This window comes from Agelaius tricolor, unplaced genomic scaffold, assembly GCF_023055355.1.
Source record: "Agelaius tricolor isolate 1412-34295 unplaced genomic scaffold, bAgeTri1.0.p SCAF_2, whole genome shotgun sequence".
NCBI classification, from domain to species: domain Eukaryota; kingdom Metazoa; phylum Chordata; class Aves; order Passeriformes; family Icteridae; genus Agelaius; species Agelaius tricolor.
Genome location: NW_027269262.1, coordinates 2,996,735 through 3,021,346, shown reverse-complemented (window position 1 = coordinate 3,021,346; position 24,612 = coordinate 2,996,735). Strand labels below are relative to the sequence as shown.

At 41.0% G+C, this 24,612-nt stretch overlaps 1 protein-coding gene across 4 annotated transcripts in view; it reads right to left on the bottom strand.

Annotated features, from left to right (window-relative positions):
- KIAA0319 (KIAA0319 ortholog) overlaps positions 1 to 24,612 on the bottom strand; it is a 65,466-nt gene that overhangs the window by 19,076 nt on the left and 21,778 nt on the right. For all 4 annotated transcript variants that reach the window (XM_071450756.1, XM_071450749.1, XM_071450744.1 and 1 more), the window contains 8 exons: positions 15,493 to 16,262; positions 8,469 to 8,652; positions 6,209 to 6,307; positions 5,447 to 5,544; positions 4,979 to 5,066; positions 4,332 to 4,424; positions 3,588 to 3,720; positions 1,684 to 1,912 (listed from right to left, as the gene is read on the bottom strand). In XM_071450756.1, coding sequence (XP_071306857.1) covers positions 1,684 to 1,912; positions 3,588 to 3,720; positions 4,332 to 4,424; positions 4,979 to 5,066; positions 5,447 to 5,544; positions 6,209 to 6,307; positions 8,469 to 8,652; positions 15,493 to 16,262 — 1,694 coding nt within the window. The remainder of the gene's footprint in view (positions 1 to 1,683; positions 1,913 to 3,587; positions 3,721 to 4,331; positions 4,425 to 4,978; positions 5,067 to 5,446; positions 5,545 to 6,208; positions 6,308 to 8,468; positions 8,653 to 15,492; positions 16,263 to 24,612) is intronic.

Genomic DNA, 24,612 nt, shown 5'->3' with positions numbered 1-24,612 from the left:
ATACCAAATCATAATGCAAGTAAGTATGGCTTTCTTTTTTTCTTTTGGATAAAGATGACAATAAGAACAGAGACTTGATAAATGATTAACTAACCAGCAGAGGTACTTGCTACATTGCACTCTAACAGTGGATACCATCTAATACACCACAGACCAGCATCCTCTAGCATGGTCAAAAGAAGGGCCATGAAGATGGGTCAGAGGGCTGGTGCACCAAAAAGAGGCTGAGAAAGTTGGAGTTGTTCAGCCTGGAGAAAAGAAGGCTCTGGAGAGATCTCATTGCAGTCTCACAGTACCTAAAGAAGGCTTATAAAAGGAGGGAGAGGGACTTTTTATATGGGCAGATAGTTTCAAAGTGAAAGAGGGCAGGCTTAGATTAGATATTAGAAGAAATTATTTACTCAGAAGGTGGTGAAGCACCAGCACAGGTTGCCCAGAGAAGCTGTGGATACTCCATCACTGGAACTGTTTAAGGCCAAACTGGATGGGGCCCTGAACAATCTGGTCTAGTGAGTGACATCCCTGCCCATGGCAAGGTGTTGGAACAAGGTGATCTTCAATGTCCCTTCCAACCCAAACCATTCTATGATTCTGTGATTCTCAGCTTCAGGCACATGAAAAAGATTACTAGTCTGTTGAAAAGAAACTGTAACATGCACTTGCATTTCCACATTAAATACCCAGTGAATCCATTGGATCATTTGAGCAGTTATTCCCTTCCTTCAGAAAGGTTGCTCTAAGATTGAACAGCTCTCAAAAACTACAAGTTCAGTTTGCTTGGGTGCTTTTGGAAAGTTTTTGTCTTGGTGAATGATCAGAAAGAGTCATCATGCTGTAAGTCTTTCCATAATTTTTAATTTCCTCTACACTGTAGTCTTGCATTAATAATATCACTTCTTTCCTGAATAGATCTACAGCGATCTCTTTTCAGTTCTGAAGGTCTAAAGCATTTGCCAACATGGCAGAAATCAAGTCTCATAAAAAAATGGCTCCTGAGTTTCAGCTGGATTCATTACATTAATTATCTCAACCACCTACAGAGCTGTAAGAATCTCCAACTTAACAAATTCAAGTCCAATGAAAATATTTATTAACTTCTCAGATTAAAAAAAAACCAAAACAACAACATCAACAGAAACAGTCATGAAAATAAGAGAATAAATTCTCTTAAGCCCTCACTGGAAACCCATGTTTTAGTGAGGATAAAAATCCACCACAGAGCATGGCTGCATAAACACTGCCAAAAGGTCTTGTCATCTTTCATTCAGAAAATGAAGGTTGTATTTGAGTTCTACTCTCTCCAGAAGAAAGTGTTACAAGAAAACTCTGACCATCCCCACATTCTCCTACAACCAGTTTTCAGCCTGCACAGAGCCTCAAAAGATGGGATTCTGTAAAACAGCTTCTAGGGTTCAAGGACAGACAATGTGATCTTGAAGTCTTTCCAAACCACCAGGGAACAAGCAAGTTTTTTTGGCCCCAAATAATTAAAAAAAATATGAAAAGGAATTAAAAGTAGTATCTAAAATAAGAGCTGAACACATGTGAGAGAAAAACAAAAAAATAATAACATAACTCTAGTTATTTCAGTGCTTCTGAGCAGTTACTTAGGTATGTGTTTGCCCATGTTAGAGGCAAAGATAAAAGAGCTTTTCAATCCTATGAAAGGAGAAATACACATACCTGCATTGCTACAACCTTGCCTTTGCTTTTGGGACTAAGTGACCACTCATAACTGACAATTTCATGGTCATCACTGCTCTGGTTTCCATTCAGTGTGATGAAGTTCTGGGGCAAAGTGACTGCCTGATTCGGTCCTGCATTAGCAATAGGTGGGTAATCCACTGGCTTGTTGACAGTCAGAGATGCAATGGTGGAGTTGGCTGCTCCATCTGAATCAATCACTGTGAGTCTACAACAGGAAAAACACTATCTGTTAAGATGAACTTCTGCCAAATGGAAGTATTAATCTTTTTCTGGCACTTTTTCAAACACCACCTAAAAAAAAGCCACTCATTATATGATATGAACTTCTGCTTCAAACACACATATCCCTCAGCTAAGACAAGAAAGAAATTCAGAAAACTTTACAAAGCCAACTTTCAACCTTTCACAACAAAAAAAAAAACAAAACAAAACTAGATATTCTGAATCCCTTTACCTGCTCTCAATAGCAACTTCACCATTCACTACAAAATCTTAGAAATGTACTCAGTAAAAAAGAAGGATTTTATTCATCATCTATAGTGAAACAGTACAGAGAAACATCTAAAACTACTCTGGATGTTCAGAAGCTCTCCTTATAGAACAGTAGCAGATCCTCACTTATTTTTTTTGTGGCCCATCATTACTAATTTTAATTAATATCAATGTCAAGTTACAAAACTAAAAATTTACAGGGTTTTAAAAAACCTCAGACATTACTGCCTCTCAGAAGCACAAAATATTCTTAAAATAAGACTACTGCAGGCACTCCAAAGGTGACCAATTAATCTGTAATCCACCTCCGTTGTGAAAACTGCATACAGCTGACCACGTGGAAGGGAACTTGAGCAGGAACAAAACTAGTGTTCACTACCTCAGACAGTAGGGAACCCGTACATTTTGCAATGAGTGCACATCACTGTGTATCAAGGGCACTGGACTTTTTTTGTTCAGGTTAGTCAGCCTCCCTCAAAGTTGCAGAGATGCAACAACTGACTTCTGAATTCCCTATGGTTTGGAACACACTTAGAAGCATTGCTTGTAAGCCAGGCTCTGCCCTTTTTAACACAGAAAAAAATTAACACTCATTTCTGCTACTGTTTGTTATGGAACAATTCCAGTAAAAAATACAGAATTCAGAAGTAGAAGCTGTAAAACTTTTGGTGTAACTTATGTGAAGCACCACAGTTAATGTAGATGTATGCTGGCTTCAACAATCTGCTGATGATAGATAATACATTGACTGATAGGCAACCCACTGACAGCCAAAGAACCCAAGCTGGGTCAGTGGGAAGTCTGCGTCTGTACACACTGGGCTTTAAGTTAAACAGTTCAGAAAAAGGACTGATTTTTACTAAAGCACCTTGAACCACAAACATTCCTTCCACTATCTGGGCGGCCCCCAGCTTCAACAATGCATAAACGGTGAAACCAGTAGCAAGGTAAATGCTTTTATAAAGAACAGAATGACTCTTAGTAAAATCAGCACACAACAATGTCTTGTGAGGACCAGTCTGCCAATATTATTCTGTCTGCCACCACCCTTCAGAGGATGACTTTCACAGCCTGACTCATAGTTTCATTCAGGGCACTAGCCAACTTCTAGGCTAGGAAAAAAAATTTAGTCTGTCACAGTTGTTACTGCTGGAAGTGGGGACATAATTAATTTATGATACTTTCCTTTCTGTAATTTTGAGTTATAAAGGATCACTGCAAGCATTTTTTGATAAAACCACTCCATGTTTCTCCACTGTGCAAAATGAAGAGTAACAGCATGCAGAAGAAAAATTCTTTTGTTTGAGGAGATACAGATGAGCACAGAAAAAAATGAAAATTTAGCTGATATCACAGATAAGCCCCCAAGAAAATAATCATGCAGGTACCTGAAGGTGTAGTTTCCAGGAACAAGGTTAGACAAGTGCAAGACAGGTGTGTCAGCAGATGCCTTCTGCTCTCTCAGGGGACCTTTAATTTCCTCCCAGTGGTAACTCACTATCTTCACATCATCTATGCTTTCTACATTCATTGAAGAAAAACACATCAGTTTCTTATAGCAATTGCTGGAATGAATATTTAAGTAATTCATTTGTTCATCCCTAACTGGTTTTCTAAAATTGTCTCTACAAGTATAATTGAACAAGCTTCATTAACGACAGAGTCATAACAAGTTACCTTTGGTATGATTTATCTAAACAATTCTTTACACACATGAATTAAAAAAAAAAATCAGTCTCAGATTCTACACTTTCTGACTTGTCTGTACTCGGTAATTATGAATGTAGTTACAACACCTCATCACACCCTATCTGACAGCTCTCTACTATGGCCCCAGCTGTACTGGCACAGAGACTCTCTGGGCAGGACAGGAAGAAGCTGTAAGAGTAGCTGCTGTCTGGATGCAGCAGTCTATGACACACTGCATCTCAATCTCCATGTGCAAGGTAGTGTTTTATAATTTTTTAATTTATTAAAATCATTTAGAACTGGACACGTATTCCCAAAATCATTATTCAGGGAACTTCTGAGAAGAGTTAGAATAAGAAATTTCACTTGAAATTGACAAACAATAATGTTGTAATTGTATATTAAAAATATAGGATATAAACACAGGATGGTCCAGTACATACGACTGCCATCGATGAAGGTAGAAGTTGTGGGCAAGGAAACTTCTTGCACTTTGGGTGAAGCAACAGCAACAGGTGGCTGGTTAATTCTGACTGCTGTGAGAAAGACAGGGGGGGAAGAAAAAAAGGGCAAGAAAAAAAAATTAGTGAAAGCCCAGGCAAAACTTATGTTAAGTCTGCAGATCAATAGTCCCCAGTGATTAAATCTAGGAACACACAGCTTTGCAGCATCTGCTGTCCTTTTTGGAAAAGGCAAAGAAGAGGTTAGCGATGAGCAGTGTGCTGACATAGCAGTGTTCCACTGCAGTGCTCCTATGTGGTGTAATTCAGATCAGAGCCGTGCACTGTAACTTGCAGATAGAGCTGGATCAGCACATGATTGCTGTCCCTAGCTGGAGAACAGGACCAGGAAAGGTGGCATGATGATATCTCAGGCTTTGCCTGAGGAGGGGGAAAGACTAGAGAGTATTTAAACAGTGAGCAGGACCCTTAGCTCTGCTTTCTTAAAACCCCTTATAGACACCAAGATATGAAACACATCAGCATGACTGGACTGCCAGATGTCCTTGAGAAACAGTAACTGAGAGACTGTTTGATAAGTATGCTGTACTTGTGTAGAATAAATTTATTATATCAGTCAACTCATTTACCTGGTTTGACTGTGACATTTACAAAACCTTCACCAAAGGCATTTTCACCAGAAACTGTCACTTTGAAGGCATAAAGTCCCACTGATAACTGAAACAAATACAGAACAAATAGGGTTACATGTTGAATTATACAAAAGTATGCTTAAATCTGACAATCATATCACCAGAGAGCAAATATGTATGTCTGAATCCTCAAACTACTTTAATAAACACATACATAAAAGGCCACTAGCCACCACCTGGAAGTGGAGAATATGAAGTAAACACTGAGGAGTTTTTACTTTATCTTAGAAAATTATTAGAGCACTTTAAGATACTGGCATAAATTTGGTGACACAAACAAGTGAATAGACTCAGGATGGCTTGAAGCCATTTGAACTCCTTGAATCAAGGTGCCCTTCCCCACAGCTTACAGTTCTGTGAAAGGACCACACAAACATAATGAGCCTGAACTTACAGCTCACTTACATGAGAGAGCTTCAAAGTCTGGCTGTGCCTGCGCTCCATTTCCCCACTATAGTCAGCAGGGTGACTGATTAAGCTCCACTCATAGGTGTAGGCTGTTTCTAAGAGCAATAACACAGGGTAAGAACAATCAGGTTTGTGTTCAAGATAAGGCCATAAAACAAAGAAATTAAGTTCACCACTCATCAGATAAAACACTACAGTATGAAATCATGACTGCTACTGCCTAAGCCTGTAAAATGAAGGAGTATGACCACATGTTAAACTCCCAGTGTGTTTCAAATTGGTAAAGCAGCAAGGATATAATGGACTTCACAAATAATAACTTTTTCACAATAACCAGCTTTGTGTGAAGCCAACATATTTCACATAGCTACTTATGAAACATCTTATACTTGCTCCTGAAATTCAGAAGCTGGCAGTTTTAAGGCAAATGTTGCATTCAAAACCTACTTTCCCACCTCCCCTGAGCTTTACAGCAAGATGCTATAAACTAGGCCTCATCATCTTTTGGTAGAAATTACAGGCTTTCTACTGAACCATCTGGCTAATGAGTTCAGGTTCTGAAAGTAAAAGTCACTTAAAAAAATTCCTCTTTAAAATCCAACAGAGGAAATCTCTCTGCAGTTAGAGCCACAAAAGAGGCAGTAAGAGAAATAAGAAAAATTGTTCTATCCCAAGTGGTGGATGTTCACATAACTCAGAACTTATCTGCATCTACAAGTAGTGTATGCATCTCCTTGTATACCAAGGCATTCAACTCACCTGTAGATGGTGGTGGGACAGCAAAGGCATTTAGTTCAACTTCATTTTTGGGTAACATCACTTGTATGTTATCTCCAGCAGATACAGTAAGTTCTTTAACTGCATATAAGACAGGATGACTACATTGTTATAACAGATGGAACTGATATAAATTTAGTATCATCAAATATTATTTGGAATTGATTAAGTAAAATTTGACAAGTACTCTACAGAGAACAGGCAGCAATAATTAAAAAAAATCCTTAATGTATTATAAAATAATGATCTATTTAATCATGACTGTGATTCCTTCACCTTTTACCAAACAAAAGTTTTTTTTCTTTTCCAGCTATGATGCCTCATTTTCCCTACTTCTGTTTCAGAGAAAAGCATTCTCATTCTTCTTTTATATCAGAGGTAACAATGCTCTGCATAAAGAGTTATGTATTTTTCTCAGTAATTGGAAGTGCATGAAGACAAAAAAATCATAGTAGAACTTCACTATCACACTTTTCTTCACCAAGAAGTACTATTCCTATGTTCGTGTGGCACTTGCAAGGCAGGTTCCAATGTCCATCTTGTGTTCCTTTTAAAAATTCCGCTTGCATAGCATGGCAAATGGTTACTTCTTATCTGAACTGCCCATTCAATCTACTTGCTATCCTGTCCTTGTCTGTGAAAACTTTTGCCTTTCAAAAAATGCCAAAGTACACAAAACTAGCCCCCAGAAGAAATATACCCAAGCACAACTTAGTCCTGTATTTCAAATGTTTCAAATATCTTCCTTTTAATATTGGGAAACCACAGAACAAAAGTTCTCCCAAGGCAGCATTCACTAGTTTCTAAATGTCCAACTCACAAACTCAGAAGAGATGCCAAAGAAGCAACTCAGCAGTGGCAGCTGATGGGTCTAAAAATGATGAAATGAAGACACTGACAACACACTTTCTGTCACTGCTACCTAAATTCACCCAAGGCTTCACAATTGATCATGGAAGTTGCCCTAGACACCTGAGGAGCAAAGGTTTGCACTTGGACCTTCACATGAGATGATAATAAAATGGCTAGAAGAGGGTGATGGCCAAAAGAGAGAACGAGGGACTGTCATTGAGACTTTCTAGACAGTCTGGCTGAGAACACACAAACTTTAGGCAATCCTTGTATAAAGCAGTACCTACTGTGAGATTCATCACAACCTTCCCTTCAGTTTCTTCTTCCAAACTCCTTTTTGGGCCCTCTTCAACCTCCTCCTTCACAGGAGGAGGAGGAGGAAGAGCTCCCTAGCCAACAGTCAGTGGTAATGATGATCCACTGTCTTGGAGAGAAATCTCTTGTAGCTTATCTCTTCCTCTTACCTTCTATTGCTATCCTGGCTGGCAGGTTGCATTTTGGTAGAGGCTGTCAGGAATGTTCCAAACCAGACTTGCTCTACCAGGAAGCAAAGGGCTTAGCTCTCAACATCCCTCAGTACATTAGGAGTGCAGAAAAACACACATCTGTGCTTCTCTGCTTCTTGTGGTCATTCAAACCCTTTGTCCATGTGCACAGAGAGGCAGGAAATTCAGCAGGAGAAAGGAGATACATGAACATACACACAGAATTTAACACAGCTACAGAGGACATGGTATTTAGAAGTCCTTTTCAAAATAAAACCAATTGTTCTGCAGCTCTAATTGTCATAAGCTTCCCCACAGTTTTGAAATTAGAGCAAAATTTTGTTTTCCCAGGATTTGGAGGCCACGTTCTCCACTGTTAAGGGCTGAGCTTCCTCAGGTCCCACCTATGTTGCTGCATGGTATCTGGCAACTATGGATAGGCTTCTACTGCAGAGTTTCTGAGAGGGAGCAGTGCTCTGAAGAGTCACACCAAAAACAACAATATGGGTACAAGAGACTATTCTGAAACCCCAGAGAGCTTCAGGTATTGCTTACAAAGTCAAAAAAAAAAAACAAAACAAAACAAAAAAAAAAAAAACCCAAAACCTAAAACATTTAAAACAGGTCTTAATCTCTGCTTTTTACTTTGCTGTATTTCCTTGAGTTGTCATTTCCCACTAATGGTGAACTTGGCCAGGGTTTTGTCTCAGAATTACGTGACGACAGGCTCTGGGGTTTGCAGTGGTACTGTAGGTCTACAGGTTTAAAGTGGGATTATGTAACATTTGGATAAAGAATGAGCTCTTACTAACAACAGGTTGGAAGCCTGACAGTAGAAAAGTCATGCTCACCCTCTGCCCAACCTGCAGGTACCCCTCAGATCACCAGCTCTGTTGAAACATTACCTGCTTTAGCAGCAGTAGCAGGTGGTGTGAACAGCTGCATGGGCTCGGATGGGGCAGTATTAGTGGGAAGTAGCATGATCCCACCTTCAGTGGCATTCTCTGGGGCCACTGTGGGAGTCTGGGTTTTCTCTGACATGCCTGGGGAGAAATCTGGTTTATCTGAAGAAGAGGAAGGTGTAGCAGCCTGAAAAAAGGAATTATAGAGAAAGAGTTGTTGTGAGACATTTTTCACATTTCTAGATTTAGAGGTATGCTGTGTTTTAAATAGCATGTAGGATGACCCAAGTGATTTATGCTATTAAGAGATTTTATTCACATACAGAATATCCATTGAACCAGGACTGGGTTTTTTTCCAACCAGGCCTTGTAACAATTGCTAATTTTCCAAGTTTCAGATGTAGAACAGTCATGTGGTAACCTGGAATACAACTAATGCTACGAGTTACCAAAATATTAAAAAAAATCAGTACAACAGGTCTAAATACAGTCATAAACCTTTAAAAGACAATGTCAGAAAGTCTATGTGGTATTATTGTCTTTGTGCCATACACAAACATAACAGAGTCTTTGCTTCTTACTACATCTGCTCAGTACACAAGTTGCTTGTACCTTTTTATCTCCTCAACAGGAATAAAACACCCTACATGTCTCTACTTCATTCATCAAGCAGCACTGCCTCACCTTGTTAGTAAATCAGAACTGCCTCAAAGGACATGGCAAGAGTGGCACGAATAACTCAGCACTGGGTTAATCTTACCTTTTAATGACACATTACCCTCAATGGGTCAGCAGGTTTTCCTTAATATTCTTAAGACTTATTTCTGATCTAATGATATGGGAAAAGCATTTTTCTAATTATGGCTACTGTGTCTGGCATATGAAGGTACAGCAAAATACTATTATTTGTACATCATCTATTAACTGAAGAATAGGATTATGAAGGTTGGCAAAGTGTACACTAACATCACAAACAGCTGAGGTGGAAAGGGACCCCTGGAGGTAGCCCAGCTCAGCCCCCACCCCCAAAGCAGGGTCAGGTACAGCAGACTGCTCAGAACCAAATTCAGTCAGGTTATGAGTATCTCCAAGGTCAGAGAATCCATCTCTGTGGAAAACCTCCAATGTTTGGGCATCCTCACAGAAAAAAATACAGTGTTTAGTGTTTAAATAAAATTCCATGTATTTCATTTTGTGTCCATTGTATCTTATCCTGCCACAGAACAGCACTGAGAAGAGCCTGGCTCCATCTTCTTCACACCCATAACAGTTATTAATACACATCTGTAAAATCCCCCGAACCTTCTCTGCTCAAGACTGAACAGTCCCACTTCTCTACTCTTTGCATTTCAGGTGCTCTACTTTCCCTTTGCAGTTTGCCTCCCTAGGAAATAAGAGCAGCCCTGCCTTCTGGACAGGAGAAAAAGCTCCTTGTGCAGCTGGGAACGTGAAAGCAATGCCAGGAACTGTTCCTTCCCAGCCTACAAGAAAACAGAGCACAGAAGTCATCTGCAACTCCATCTCAACCTTCAACAATGGACACAGGGAACAAATCCCTGTGCAGTGTCAGGGATTACAGCTGCCCACCCTTGAAGATGCTGAGGAAAACACCAAGAGCTGCACCTTTGGGTGAGTCCATAACACAGACAAGACAAGCACCTTTGAGGTCACACCTCCAGCTCTGCTCCATATGCAGACAGTACTCTCTGAGCAGCTGGACACTGAGAGCAGGATCAGGGACTGCAGCTCTCCTAAAGCAGTGCCTTCAGGAATCTCACCCTTGACAGCATCATGTACAGGGAGAACCTCAAGCCCATCCTGCTTTGTATCTTGACAAAAGGTCTTTCCTCCAGATAGGTCTCCTCGACATACTCACTCCACCCCTCATCTTTATAGAAGATTTTCTTCCCACACTTGGGCAAACCACAGTGTTCTTTTGCCTTCTGAATTTGAGGGAAGTCTCGAGCTTCCTCTGGCTTCTCTCCTCTCATCATTCTTTGCCAATCTAGCAGCTGAAAAGCAGCCATCATGGCTTTGTAGGACAGATGGAGACAAAGTTACCTCAAACGTACCTTCGCAGGGTGCCTCTTCTGCAGTGGCACCATACATCACTTCAGTCAGCAAGTCTAGGCAAGGCACAAAAAAGGTGCCCTGTGGTATTGTCATGTCTGAAGCGCTGTCACAGCCAAAAAGACAAACTAAAAATGTTAGCAGACAGCAGACAACTGGGGCAGGGACAATATCAGAAATTAGGCTCTCAGACAGAAACTGAGAGTTTGCTGGAACAGATGTGGAGGGCAAGATCAACCTAAATTCCAGCTTGGGAAGTGAAAGTTAAAGGAAAGAAAAGACTTCTTTCTGGGAGTGAGTCCGATAGGCAGTTCTGCTGGTAGGGACTTTGTGGGTTGTTTGCTTTTACCCTTTTTTACAGCCACTATTACTTGATACTAACACACCAATGGTGAGGGCCCACATCCTCCAGTTCCCTGGGTTTGACTTGAGTGCAAATCTCTTGAGAATTCCAACAGAAAATAAGAACAACAATATACCATGAAGTACACACTTCAAAATAGAAAGAAAGATAAATCTAAGTATCAAAATATCTTTCAGGGGTTTTATACATCCTCTATGGATCAAGTCATTGTATTTTTAACCAAACAGAACTGTTCAGCTTCTGCAGACATCAAAACTGAAACAAAGCCAAAACAAGAGATGAATATCTATGTTATTCAACTGCATTCTAAGTCTTAAATACAAATTCTGAAGGCAAGCCAATCAGACACTAAAAGGCTCACCATCACATAGAGTCCATCAGCCATCTTAAGGCTTCTTAGGTAGAGATTTATGCATTTTGACTGCACCATTATCCCTGCAAATACAATAAGCACAAGAATTAAATAAGGCCTTATCTATTGAGTAAATGTTTGGAAGATTGCAGCATCAACATAGCAGCAGCTAGACTCTGGCTAAGACCTTAAAAACCTTACTTGGCTTAGCAGATCAGCTGGAAATTAACTGTAAATTTTAAAAATCAATTTTAACTAGAAATTTTAAAAAGAAAATTAATTCTTTGCAGATATCTCACTTCAAGGATGGGCAGCACTGCAGATTTCTGATCTGGGCAGGTGGACAGCACATACTCTGTACAGGTTTCTGAACACACTCATGTTATTGAGCTGCCAGAGACTGACAGTCCATAAGATCCCTCTGAACTCAGATGTAAACCCAACAGTCAGGTGACTCATTTAAGTGACAAACCCCATCTTCTCTCTCCCAAATCACATACAGAAACTCCCTGCATTTGACTGCATTTATGACAAGGATGCTCCAAGGGCACAGACTCCAGAGCTCTATATTTGGTTTGTTTCTCAGTTTAAAATCTCTGTGCAGGTCCTTGCTCAAAGAACACAGCACCTGACATCACATCCTGCTGACTACTGTGAAGGGAGGGAATCGTGGAATTGCATTTTTGCCACCTTGCTCTGTCTGGCTTGTCAAAACAGCTTTGTCTGGAGAAGGGAGTGCATCAGCACAGATCCAGGAACAGAGATATAGAATTGCTGAGAGGATGATAGGAAAACATTGCATAATGTGCAATAAGGAGGGCAATTCATTAAACTTAGTAGCAAGCATGATGTTAAGACCTTCATATTTTCATAACCTATAAAAAACCACAACAGTTTGAGAGGTTGTTTGGATTACATACCAATGAAAAAACTATTTGGAAACCTCTTGGCATTTTTAATCCAGGGTGAAAATGTAATATTTCCTTCATAACAAAGTTTGGTTTTCAAAAAACAACCTTTTTTCAGAAGGAAACACAAATATGTGCTAAACAATCCATATGAGATTTGATGAAAATATGTGCTTGCTGGAGAAAGAGACACATAAGAAGGAAATCCTATCACCACTATACACCACAGGCAGCTTCTATTTCACTAGGGTCATAAGTAAAGCTCTCAAACCAGAAAAACTTGAAGCCAAGCTGAAAATTTGTGTTGGGCATACCTGACAGGGCTTAGGTGGCAGAAGACTGGCTGCAGGGGCCACCCTGGTGGTCCCAGTCAGTTTGGCAGTGGATGGAATCAAGCCACCATGCACCAGCACCACAACCTCTCAAACCTAGTCAAACAAGGGCAATAGCCACTGTGGGCAGGGGACGCAGGAGGATGTGGGGGTTTGCACAACAGGAAACATCTGGAAGCAAACATTATTGTGCACAGGGCTGGAGACACCCTCATGGAAACATGCACTCCATGCCACCTCCCAGGGAAATGAGGCCCACAGAGAAGCCACACCAGTGCAGATGAAACAAAAAGGAAGGAACAGTGGCAGGAGAGAGAAAGAAATGACAAGTGGCAGAAAGGAGACTGCCATGCACTGACTCCAACCTCCTGTGCCACCTGTTTCCTCATCAAAGCAACTGAGCATAATCTGCAGTGAAAGGGAGTGGAGACTAGGAAGGGGACAGGAGATGGGTCAGGACTGAAGCTAATTCTAGGGAAGGTCATTCAAGGGAAAACTATTTGCTAAAACTGCTCATCATCTCCATTTCTCCACACATGTCTAAATTCAAAGGAATTCCCACCTAGGAAACAAAGGAAACTTAGACTTTGGCAGTTTCTGAAAGCCTTCTGCTTCCCCAGATTCTATCTTTACATTAATAGAGAGCCTTTAGAGCCATTTCTCAATACATGTCATGAACAGCTTTTGATGTTATCCCATTAACATGCTTTCTACAGCTCTGCTCACAGAGCACTTCCCAACCACCTTCTAACTACACCTTCTAACTAACAAACTTGCTCAGCTCTGACACATAGTTTAGGTGAACTTGAAGTTTTATGACTCCTCTAAGGCACAAGGCATAAGCAGTTCAGTCAGCATGGATCCTGACAATTAGCTAAAGATTAGCACCGTGCTAATGGCTCTTCCATTAGACAGCAAAATGCAATGGAAACAAGTTTCAAGTCTTACTGCATACCTAAAGTATAATATAGCACAAATATAGCGGAGCACAGAGCTACTGCAGGTTCTTGGTGTGGCTTGATTTCCACCACACTACACAGGCAGCAACTAAAAGATGCTTGCAAGTTTTCCCTTGCAGATGGAAGGAAATATGGGAGATGAGCTTAGTATAGCAGTGGTTGGATGTCCTTTATTTTAGCTCAGCTATTGCCCTGTGCTAGGACTAACTGCACCGCTAGTGCATGACAGAATGTCACTCTAAATTTTATTAGCAGTGACAGTCTACTTTGTTCTCATACTCTTCATATGTACATATATACATATTTTTTGCATGCTAAGAAAAAAACAACCAATATCTACTCTTCTCACCTAAACCTCCATGTTAATTATGCTCATTTGGAAGTGTGCATGGAAGGAACTCTTAAAAACAAGTCTCCCATCATCAATTCTGCTTGCAGAACCAGTACCTAATTTTCAGCTTGCCTCAGCACTCGTTCTATTTTCAAATGTTCTTCCATACACATGAAAATGAGTTCTGATCTCTTCTCACTTGTGCCAATACACTCCAGACCAATTTAGTCAGTGATAAAAGTCACAGGCTACCTTGACTCTACAGGAGATGGTCCTCAAAAAGCAGCCTGCTGTCATGGCCCCCACTTAACTCCAGGGCAATAATTTCCCTTGCAATTCTTCCAAACAGATCCCACAACAGACCAAAGACTGCTCTACTGCAGCCCATGGTTGTGACTCTGCTTCCTCACTTATTCCTGCCCCTCTTAGGAGCTTCTACCTCATGCCTGCATCCCTAACGAATCCTTTGTTTCCTGCAAGGGTGAGGTCCAGCAGAGTCTCTCCTTCTCAACTCCTGGAAACAACTCAAACCAATAACCTTCTTGAAGTTATCAAAAACCTTCAGAAACTTTCTGCACAGCTTTTGCCCTGCTCTCTTGCCCTCCCAGTAGGTATTGGGGTGTCTAAAATCCACCAGGAGGACCAGGGCTGTTAATAAGAGGTTCCTTCCAGTTACCTGAAGTCTTTATCTGTTTCTTATGACTTGCTGCTCTCCACACATCAGTCATCCCCTCCCAGAACTGCAGTTGTCACAGATTTCATGCAACTTTCTTATTTGCTTGCATTTTACTTCCCTACAGTAACAATAATAAATTACCATTTTTACAACAAGAGATACTTGCTAGTTACAAAATCTTGTGGTATTTAGAGCAAGTCAGCTAAAACTGATCAATTTCCTCTTTCCTCTGGCAAGGGGAGTCAAACCCAGGGAATACTGAATTTACAGCCTGTTTAAACTTTCCAGCTGAACCTACCCCGTTCTTAAGAAACCAAGGCCCCTTGAGTCTCAACTGATCAAACTAGTTGGCATAAACAGAGAACAGGTGCACCTTACTTATATTGACTTACATATTGGATTTTAGGTAATTAACCTATTTTTCTAATTATCAGACTCAAGGATTCTGAGAACAGAAACACCTTATCCACTTTATCCAGCTGCACATCATGGTCCAAAACTGCTATCATCCCTCCTTAAGTTCCATGCCCCTCTCATGTTTTAAAAGCATTATAAAAATTAACTCAGCACTTACACCTGTAACACCACTGTGCATTAGTAGCATGAAACCATGAAGCAGGCCTAATTTTGTTGATGGAGGAGCTTATGTTCCCTGATTCTGGCCTTTGGATACCACAGGGTCTGCTAGTACTGCTCTGCTAACTTCTTCCAGTGAGTCACCAGGGGTCAGAAATGAAGAACACTGTAACACCAGGTCCAGGTTCACTAATTTGTACACTTTCAAGGAAACCTCACAGTGCCCTAAAGGGAACGTTACTCCTTATCATCTGATGAAAAAAAAAAAAATCCTTTAGTGATTCATCTGTCTCTTAAGACAATCCTCTTCCCTTCAGCCTCTTCTACACAGTAACACGACTGTAGTCATTTGAGAGTTGTAATATTATAAAGCAAAAACCTAAGATTTTCAAAGATTTGAAAACTAAAATAATTGCCAAGTAGCCTCACCAGAGCCTGCTTCCTTAGGGGCAAACATACCTCTTTTTGCAAAGCATCCTCAGGTTGTGAAAGGAGTGGAACTGCTGCTTCCCTTTCAAATGTTTTCCCAGGGAGTGGTGTAATCTCCGGAGGGGACGACCTCTCTGTGGGGTGTTCATTGACAGAAGTCAGTTCAGAGCTGTTTTTATTCAGAAGGCTTTCTACCTTCCCAGATACCCCTTTCTTTTCAGCAAAATCTTCCTGGTTATCTCCATCATCACCCGTGGAAGTGTTGAAGCCATTTTCACCTGCCACTATCAGGCCCCAGTCAGCATAATCCATACTGTCCTTCTGCTCATTTTTGATGCCCACCTGAAAGGGGTCCTGCTCCAACTCTTTATAATCATCAATGTATTCAGGTATCTCCTCAAGGCTGGGATCTTTGCCAAGCAGAGACAGCTTCTTCAGGCTACTCACTTCCTCTGACGGCTCATTCTGGACTCCCACAGAGTGGACCATACTTGGGATCACTTGCCCAAGCCCTAGCAGTGAGGCTGGCCTCTGGGAAGGCCTCAGCACAAAGGTAAGGTAGGACTTGACAGTTTCAATTTTTTTAGGCTCACAATTGTCCTTGTGTTGGCAGTTGACGATGTAACAGCGCCGTTCAAACATCCAGGACAGGTCACAACCAGAGAGGTCACAGCACGCTGCGATGCAGTCGGACACGGACAAAGCGTGAGGAACTCGCATGATTTTAGTGGTTTCTAAGTTGGGAGATATTACTGCACCTGAGTATGTGGCTCCTTCTCTGCACTGCTCACAACTGGAACCTGCAACAACACCACCAACATAAGGCACAGCACTACATCCAAGTGATAATAGAGTTTATTGTGACCATAAATAGCTTTTAAGATAGAGACACATGGTATTCTGTTTAAAAGAGCTCATTTCCTTTCACTAACATCATCACTACTTTTTTAAGCATGTCCCTTTGCAGTAAAAATTGTACTTTAGAGGATTTTTCAGTGTAGGACCTTGACATATTTTGCAGAAGTAACTTTTACTTCCTGTGCTAATTCAAATACGTAGAGATAAAAGCAAATTGCCAACACTTAAAAACAAGAAAAGAGCAGAGAATAAAAAAAAATACAACACCAAAAAAACAAAACAAAACAAAAACAAACAAACAAACAAACAAAAAAAAAACAAAAAAAAACCACCAAAAAAACCCAAAACCATGTGGTATCTTCATTACTTCCGCAGCATGTTCCGACTGGAATCTTTAGAAACATGTTTAGAAACAAAACTCAAATAAGATGCTGTAATGTCATTTTTTCACTTGAGAGAGAAGGGAGCAAAACTCTAAATAGGAGAAAGATTTGCCATCTCATCTGAATGTCATGAAGAGTTCCTCACTCCAACATACTCACTGATCTTAATATAAAACCTGGATCAATTTCTCAAACTTCTGCTGCTTTACCCACAAGTTCATGTGAAAACCCAAGAGCTTGCTCCAGTATGGAGCTCTTTCCTTCATTTCCAGTAACGCTAAAATTTTTTAACATGACATCGGAATTATTTTCATAGCACATTACAGACTGATAGTGAAATGGTCAAAAAAAGCATGAATCAACATATTGCATATTCGAGTCAGTTTTTAACATCTTTTCTAGGTGTTTTTTCCCTGCTTATAACTGCTCTTCATAATTCTTCTCCCTAAAATCTGATTATGTTTCAAGAAAGTTGAATAAAGCCAGAAAATCATTCTCTTTGGTTTTCAACTGGAATTGCTATCTCAATGAATGAAAACAAATGTGCCCCCACTGTGGAGCTAACACAGGAATGGAAGTCAAAGCTGACTTTGCTTGCTTTGTACCTCATTATTCACAATAGGAAAAATGAAATCAAGGAGTAGGAAGAGGCTGGCAATAGGGGTTAGGTCAGAATATGAGATGCAGAGATTCTCCAGCACCACATTACAGTTCCCACCACCTCATCTGGGCTGAACTGCAGCACACTCCTTCACAATACATGGTCTGAATATAGCTATCAAAATATATGTGCAGAATCAAACTGCCTGGGAAGAATGTAAAGCTTGCAAAGTAGGTTAGTTCAATGCAAAAAACCAAACAAACCCAAATCAAACAAACAAAAAAATTACACAATATACTGAGGGACAGAGAGGGCAACATGATGGTTTTGCAGAGCTGGCTGTGTGGGGTAAGGAAAAACATGAAATGAAACAAATTTTAAAGAAGATTGATGATATGCAAAAATATAGCTGAATAGGAAGCTGACAAAAAGGATAAGAACTTCAAGAACCATTTTTCTGACTGCAGCTGCTCCTTCACACAGAACTAGGATGCTGTCAACTGTTCCACTTTACACTTTCAGTGAAAAAAATCTACCCAGGGAAACAAGCACTTAAAACAACCTATCCTGTTCTTATACAGCCCAAACATGACGTATCCTTATCTGTACCCAGAAGATGCTCAAGATTTCTGCATTTTTTTCTGTTACACTGCATATAAACATTTTCTCTACATTCCCTTTTACCTCCAAGAACATAAGATGGTGGCAGAGACTCAGAATTGCCATCACAAGTCTTTCGTTTAAGTTGTCTGCACAACTTAGAACAGGAGAGCCAGAAAAAGTCTGGGTTAAAATGAAGTATAGGAGGCAGGCATCCCATTCAACCATTCTGTCTTTTTGCAGCTCAAATGCATTTAGTTAATCCCATAAATCAGTAGAGAGATGAGTAACAGGCCTTTAAAAAGGGAAAACAGAAACATGACTCTGTGCAAATGTGTAATATCAGGTCAGCAACAAATCATTACAATGAATACTTTAGGAACAGCACTATTAATGTGGGCCAAAAAGCTCCTTTGATGGCTGTTTTCATCACCCCCACTTCTCTAACTTAATCCTGAAACAGAACGTGAAGAGTATGTTAAAAAAAAAACCAAATGATGGCTTTTTGATGGCTGTTTTCATCACCCCCACTTCTTTAACTTATTCCTGAAACAGAACGTGAAGAGTATGTTAAAAAAAAAAACCAAACTGAAAGTTTCACTATTTATTTGCTCCAAACAGAATGACCAATAGTTCTTGCTTAAGAGACAGGCCTACACAACTGGGACACTCCACAGCTCTAACGTGAGGCCAGGCTTCAAGTCCTCAATCAACTTCAAATCTCACTGCACCACTTTCAGTTTGACACATCAGTTATCACACTGCAGCGTCAACATCCCTCAAGATTCATGGTGCTTTTTTAACCATAGAGAGAAACTTGTCCAGCATATTTCTAAGATGATACATGACTTTGAACCTAGATCTCCCCAAGTACGCAACCTAGCCACAAACCTTGGCTACCTGCTTTTGCAAATGTGAGAAGGTTTCATCCCAACAAGGAGCAGAAAAAAATCTCAAAGTAATGGAAGTTTCATCTTGCTTTATCTAGCATTACACCTGAGCTGAATTGTAGCAGTAGGTGTGCAAGAAAGGATGAATTTATCAAGCTCTTTTGGCCTCATACTGGGTGTGTCTACTTCACATGAAAAACATGTATGGTCTACTTGGAGTGAACTTGATCTGATCTCTAATTTCATATTCACTTACATCTCATCTCCAGTCTGCAGTGGACTCAGAGATAGCAAGGTCCCTTATTTACAGAAAATTTACTGAAGGTGTGCAATATAAAAGGTCACTTAGTAACATTTGTATCTGTCACAGTACTACCCACTGTGTGAGATCATAGCACAACTATTTTATTTTAATAAACTGATCTCAGTTATTAAACCTCTGTTCTACTCCGACCACTAATGGCAAAACCCAGCATCATGCAATTCTGTTTCAGAAGAACTCATTCAAGTTACCAATAGGAAGACTGATTCCCTTTATTAAAACTCCCCAAAACCCTCTGGAACATGAGTCAAAAGCCTAAAACTTCTGCAACCAAAGTGTTTCCCTCGCTCTTAGCTGCACCCTGTTACATCTACAGCAGGACAACACTGACATATCCAGAGACCTAGTCAGGCAAGATGGTTACCATTAAAAAAAAACCCAACCTGTATCCCCTACCAAAATCCTAACAGAGTCACAGTGTGGAATACAGTTTCATTTTAAAGAGATTCACTCCTTTAATGAGGGAACATCCATACGTTTCTTTGAGCTTCACACTTCTGCTCCTTCACGTCTTGGAGCATGAGTCCATTGATGTCAGGAGCCCATTGGGAACACAGCTGTTCCCCTGTTGCAGCTGGCTGGAGACCTTTCCTCAAGTGGACAAGGAAACCTAAGAGTTTCTCTCCCCCATGCTTGTCACAGACATATTTTATGAAAAATCCTTTTGCCAGGATCTTTTCTCCTGAGAAGCTGAGAAGCTTCAGCTTCTCCATGTTTTGCTGCTGTGGAATGCATAAGGGGCATCTTTGATTGGTCTCATGTGGTTGTTTTTAACTAATGGCCAATCAAAGTCCAGCTCTCTCAGACTCTCTGGTCAGTCAGGAGATTTCATTATCATTCCTTTCTATTCCTTTCAAGCCTTCTGATGAAATCCTTTCTTCTATTCTTTAGTATAGTTTTAATACATCATTTTCTTATAATATAAAATATATCATAAAATAATAAATTTTAAATATATCATAAAATAATAAATTTTTCAGCCTTCTGAAAAATGGAGTCAAGATTCTCATCTCTTCCCTCGGCTCTGGGACCCCTACGAACACCACCACACGTGCTCACACAGCCATGAGCACTTGAAAGATTTGCCAGCAAGTATTCTTTAGAGAGTCGGTAAAAAATTGACCACGTACTAACACTTAGGTCATCACAGCTCATCACCCCAGCAGAACTATCCACTCTGCTTGCTTTCCCTAGCAGCAAGCACTATAAGAAGAAGCAGAAAGAAGTGGCAAAAGGAAATGTACAGTAATAGAGAGAAGCTCAGATTCAGACCCTGCACCAAGAATCATCACATTTGACCAGAATCCCATTACCTTTTTTCTGGCAGCACAACATTGAGAGCCCACATAGCACATTATTCTCACAGCCTAAAAGCCTCTACCTGAGCATGGAGGATCCTATAGCATTTTGCTACAGGAAGAGTAGGATTGTCCCTGTTTTCTTGCCATATGCTCCATCTACTCTCTTTTAGCAGCAAACTAGTTCTATTCTGCTTTTAGGCTTAGTGATCCTTTTTAAAATCTATTCAAGTAACTTTTATCTCATTTGGTGAATTTTGAGATGAAAGACATGACATCAGTAAAAAATAAGTTTTGTTTTTTCCTACTATCATTATAACACACTGAAACAATTTTGATAAGTTTCTGGAAGCAAAATTAAAGTAAGTTTTTAATTTTAGTTACAGTCATCTAAGAGGAGAAAGTAAAATTCCAATTTTCAAGCTAGAGATAATTTCCACAGCAGAGCTATAAACCCCTGCAAAGCACACTTATATCATAAATGATGAAAAAGGCTTATACTCAATCAGCTTTGGTAATGCCCTACAGAGGGTACTGTCCTTGAAACCAGAAAAGCAGTAGCACCGACATCGGAACATTTCAACAGCTGAAATTTTACTGCATTGGTTCCTCTAGCAGCAGCTAACATCCCTCCACACCATGAAAGCACTTTCATTCTTTTACTTCAGGCTGCCCTGAGGTTGTCTCTCAGGTCTTTAAACACAGATACATATGCGATAACAAAGGCTTTCAACAGTAAACATCTGCAAATAATGATTTGCAAAGCCTTTATGGTCATTACAGCAGCCTTCACACTTCTTTTGTCCAGAATCTGTCAAGGCATCATAATTAGTTCAGTGGGTCTGATCATCCTTTCCAAGTATTGTTTTCATTCCATCAATTGTCATATTGCCTGTTTGTCGCTGATAAATCAACTAAGTGCTATTTAAAAAGAAGGGGGAAAAAATATTAAGAAAACAGAAGGGTAGATGCACAGCTGCAACTACTGCATCCCTCCACAAGGAAATACCAGATCACTTCCAATGGAGGCATGGACAATGTGAACTAACCTGGCATATGGTGTAACTCACTATGATCTCAGAGATTGTAATCAAGCACTACACCATCCTGTATCTCTGGAAAGACCTGTGTGAACCCGGACACTAGAACATCTAGGCATGGTAGTATAAGTAACAAAGAATGCACCACGACCCCAGGGCAGTGGTTCCACTGTCATTTCAAAGGCACACCCACATCGTAAAGTGTTCCTTGACACTCCTGGCTTGGGCTTTACATGTTAGACACGTAGGAAGAAAAGGGTATTAATCTTTTTCAAAGTCCAAGACCAGTAGTAGTGAAAAGTGTTGAAAATTGAGGGCTTGTAATATATTTAGAAACACCTTTTGCTAGAGTAAATAAAAGGACATTGGTTATCAAAGTTTTATCAAGTAAATAAAAGGACATTGAAGGTTATCAAGGAATCTGGGAGGTCATATAATCTACATCTGGGCTAGGTGGACTTGAAAACAGGAGACCAGATGACACAAGACCTATGACTGCAATTACCTGGTAATTGCTGTTTATATTTTTGTTGGAGTGGCTAATCTCAAAACAAAGCACACAACACACACACACAATATGACCAAACCAAGAGTCAGCCATGAGAATGCTATTGACAATATTTGCAGAAATGCATTTTAACAGCAGTATTTACAAGGTCTGCTTCAAATGCCAAATTAAATATGCCTGCTCAAGATGAGAGCTAGACTTAATTGCTTCCAAGATCCTGGACTCCCAGTTGCAAAGTAAACTCACTTTTCTGTGCTGGAAAACAATGTCTCCTCTCTCTCATAGAGAAAAAAGAAATTGATACATTAGCAAAAAAAATTAATTAATGGCCAGGATAATTGAAATGTATTTCAATATATGCTGCTTTCATCAATGAATGGATTCAAAAAACTGAAACAAGATTATAAGCACACTAAGGAATATGTATATGGATAAATTAGGAGCTGCATCCAGAGATTTTGGAAATCAATCACCCAAAATGCATGAGATGTTGAGTGACAGAGGCATGGTACCCATTCATACCTATTGCTACACTCACCTCAAGCCTCCTGAGAGGCATGCACATTTGTCAGTGATGGATATCTGTATCAATTAGGTTTATGTGGCACATCTTGGTAGTTGGGGCAGGGGGAAATTGACTGCCAGAATATCTTTGTGAGAAGACACCAGAAAATGCCCCATGTCAGGACAGAACCTGTTACAAGACTGACTCACAACTGGCCAAGGTTGAACCAAATGGATGGTGGCAGCTCCTCTGTGAAAAGGTTTTACAAAGAGGCAAAAAATCTGGCACAAGTGCAGCAGGCAGGAGAGAGGAGCAAGAAAATGTGAGAAAAGCCATCCTGTATACAGCAAGGTCACTGAAGAAGGGATAGGAGGTGGTCCAGTGCCAGTGGAGGGATTCCCCTGCAGCTGTAGTAAAAACAATGGTGATTCACTGCTTCATTGTCCTGCTGCGGTCCATGGAGATCCACACTGAAGCAGATACCCAGCCCTAAAGCCCATGGAGGACCCCACCTTGAACCAGGTGGGTAAGCCTGGAAGGAAGTTGTGAACCCTTGAAAAACCCAGACTGGAGCAGGCTCCTGGCCTGAATCACAAGCCCATGAAGAGGAGTCCATACAGAAACACATTTTCCAGCAGGACCTGTGACCCCACAGGGGATCCATGCTGGAACAGCCTGTACCTGAAGGACTTTCATGTGAAAAGGACCGATGGTAGTGTAGTTCTTGAAGAATTTGAGCCAATGGGAAAGACCCCATTGTTGTAGTGCGTTCTTATATTTTGTAATACCTTGAAGTAGTTGGTTTTGTATTCCCATGTTTTTCCCAAATGGTTTATCTCAGACTGTACCCCCCCCCCTCCTTTTCCCTGTACTTGTGTTATCCCTTTCCCGGATAAGATCTCCAAAACCCCCACCCTGGCTCTCTGCCAGTCACCTCGACATCCCAGCCCCCTACCTAGAAGTTTCGGTCCAAGTTGTCGAGTGATTAGCCAGGGGCCAAGGGTCAACCCCCCAAGTCCTGCCCCATACGCTGCTTTGTATGTCTGTCCCCCCAGCACCCATCCCCCAGAGATACCTATTGGTCAGTAGGATTTTATCTATGTTAGCTTCCTCCCCCCTTTAAATGTAAGCTCCAAAAGTCCCCCAGCGCTCTCGGCAGGAGGAACCCCCTGAGGTATAGGAGCTCCCTCGGGACTCCTTAATAAAACCTTGGAATACCCCCTGCTGGGAGTCGGCCCCTTTCCTCTTCCACCGACGTCTCGGTCGTCTCTGCTGCAGCAAAGGCAACCAGCCTGAGTGCCCTCAGCACCCTCGGGGCACAGAGAGTGTCTCCCCGCAGTCGGCCGTGGTGGGGCTGCACCCCCCACTCTCTGCCGACCCGGGTAAGGCCCAGGGACATTGAGGGACTTGCAGAGAGACCGGGACAGCTTGGCGCCCAACGTGGGGCTCTGGAACCATTCCAGGAGCCCACGGAAAGGGGCTCGGACATACTTTCAGTCTGTTCGATAAGCCTTCGGCCGGCAAGCTACCTCAGGAAAGAAAAAACTCCGTTTTAGTGAGTTGCTCTCCTGTGGACGAAGCTGGGAGCTTCTTATGTACCCTAAGAAGTCAGCTTTAGGTGGAAATCAACATCCCAGGCTTTTTCGTTCCCCTCTCCTGCAGTTGGATTGGTAAGTTTTACCCTTCTCTTGTTTTTCCCCTCTTTGGGAGGGGGTGGTTCCCTGTCCTTTGTTCTCAGCCCCGCCGCGGAGGGCTGAATTTTTTTTCTCTCTATTGTGGGCAGGCTGCCAGCTGTAGGCTTTTTTCTCCTCCCCCCCCCACCTGGGTTGCTGAAATTTGAGATACAAATTTAAAATCAGAGCCAAAATGGGTGCTAGGCTTTCTGTATCTCACAAGGGTGTCTATTATCATCTTTTAAACATTCTTAAGAGTGAAAAAATCCAATTTTCAAAAACAGATGTTAAACAGTTCGTCAGATGGCTTTTCCTTCACTTCCCTGACGTGTCCACTGAAAATCTCAGTGATTTGGCTTTTTGGGACAAAATTGGCAGTGAATTATTGAAGGCAGGGAAAGCAGGAGACATATCTCCGTCAAAATTTGCTTTTTTAGCCCTGCAGATAAGAAATGTTGTAAAATTTAATTTA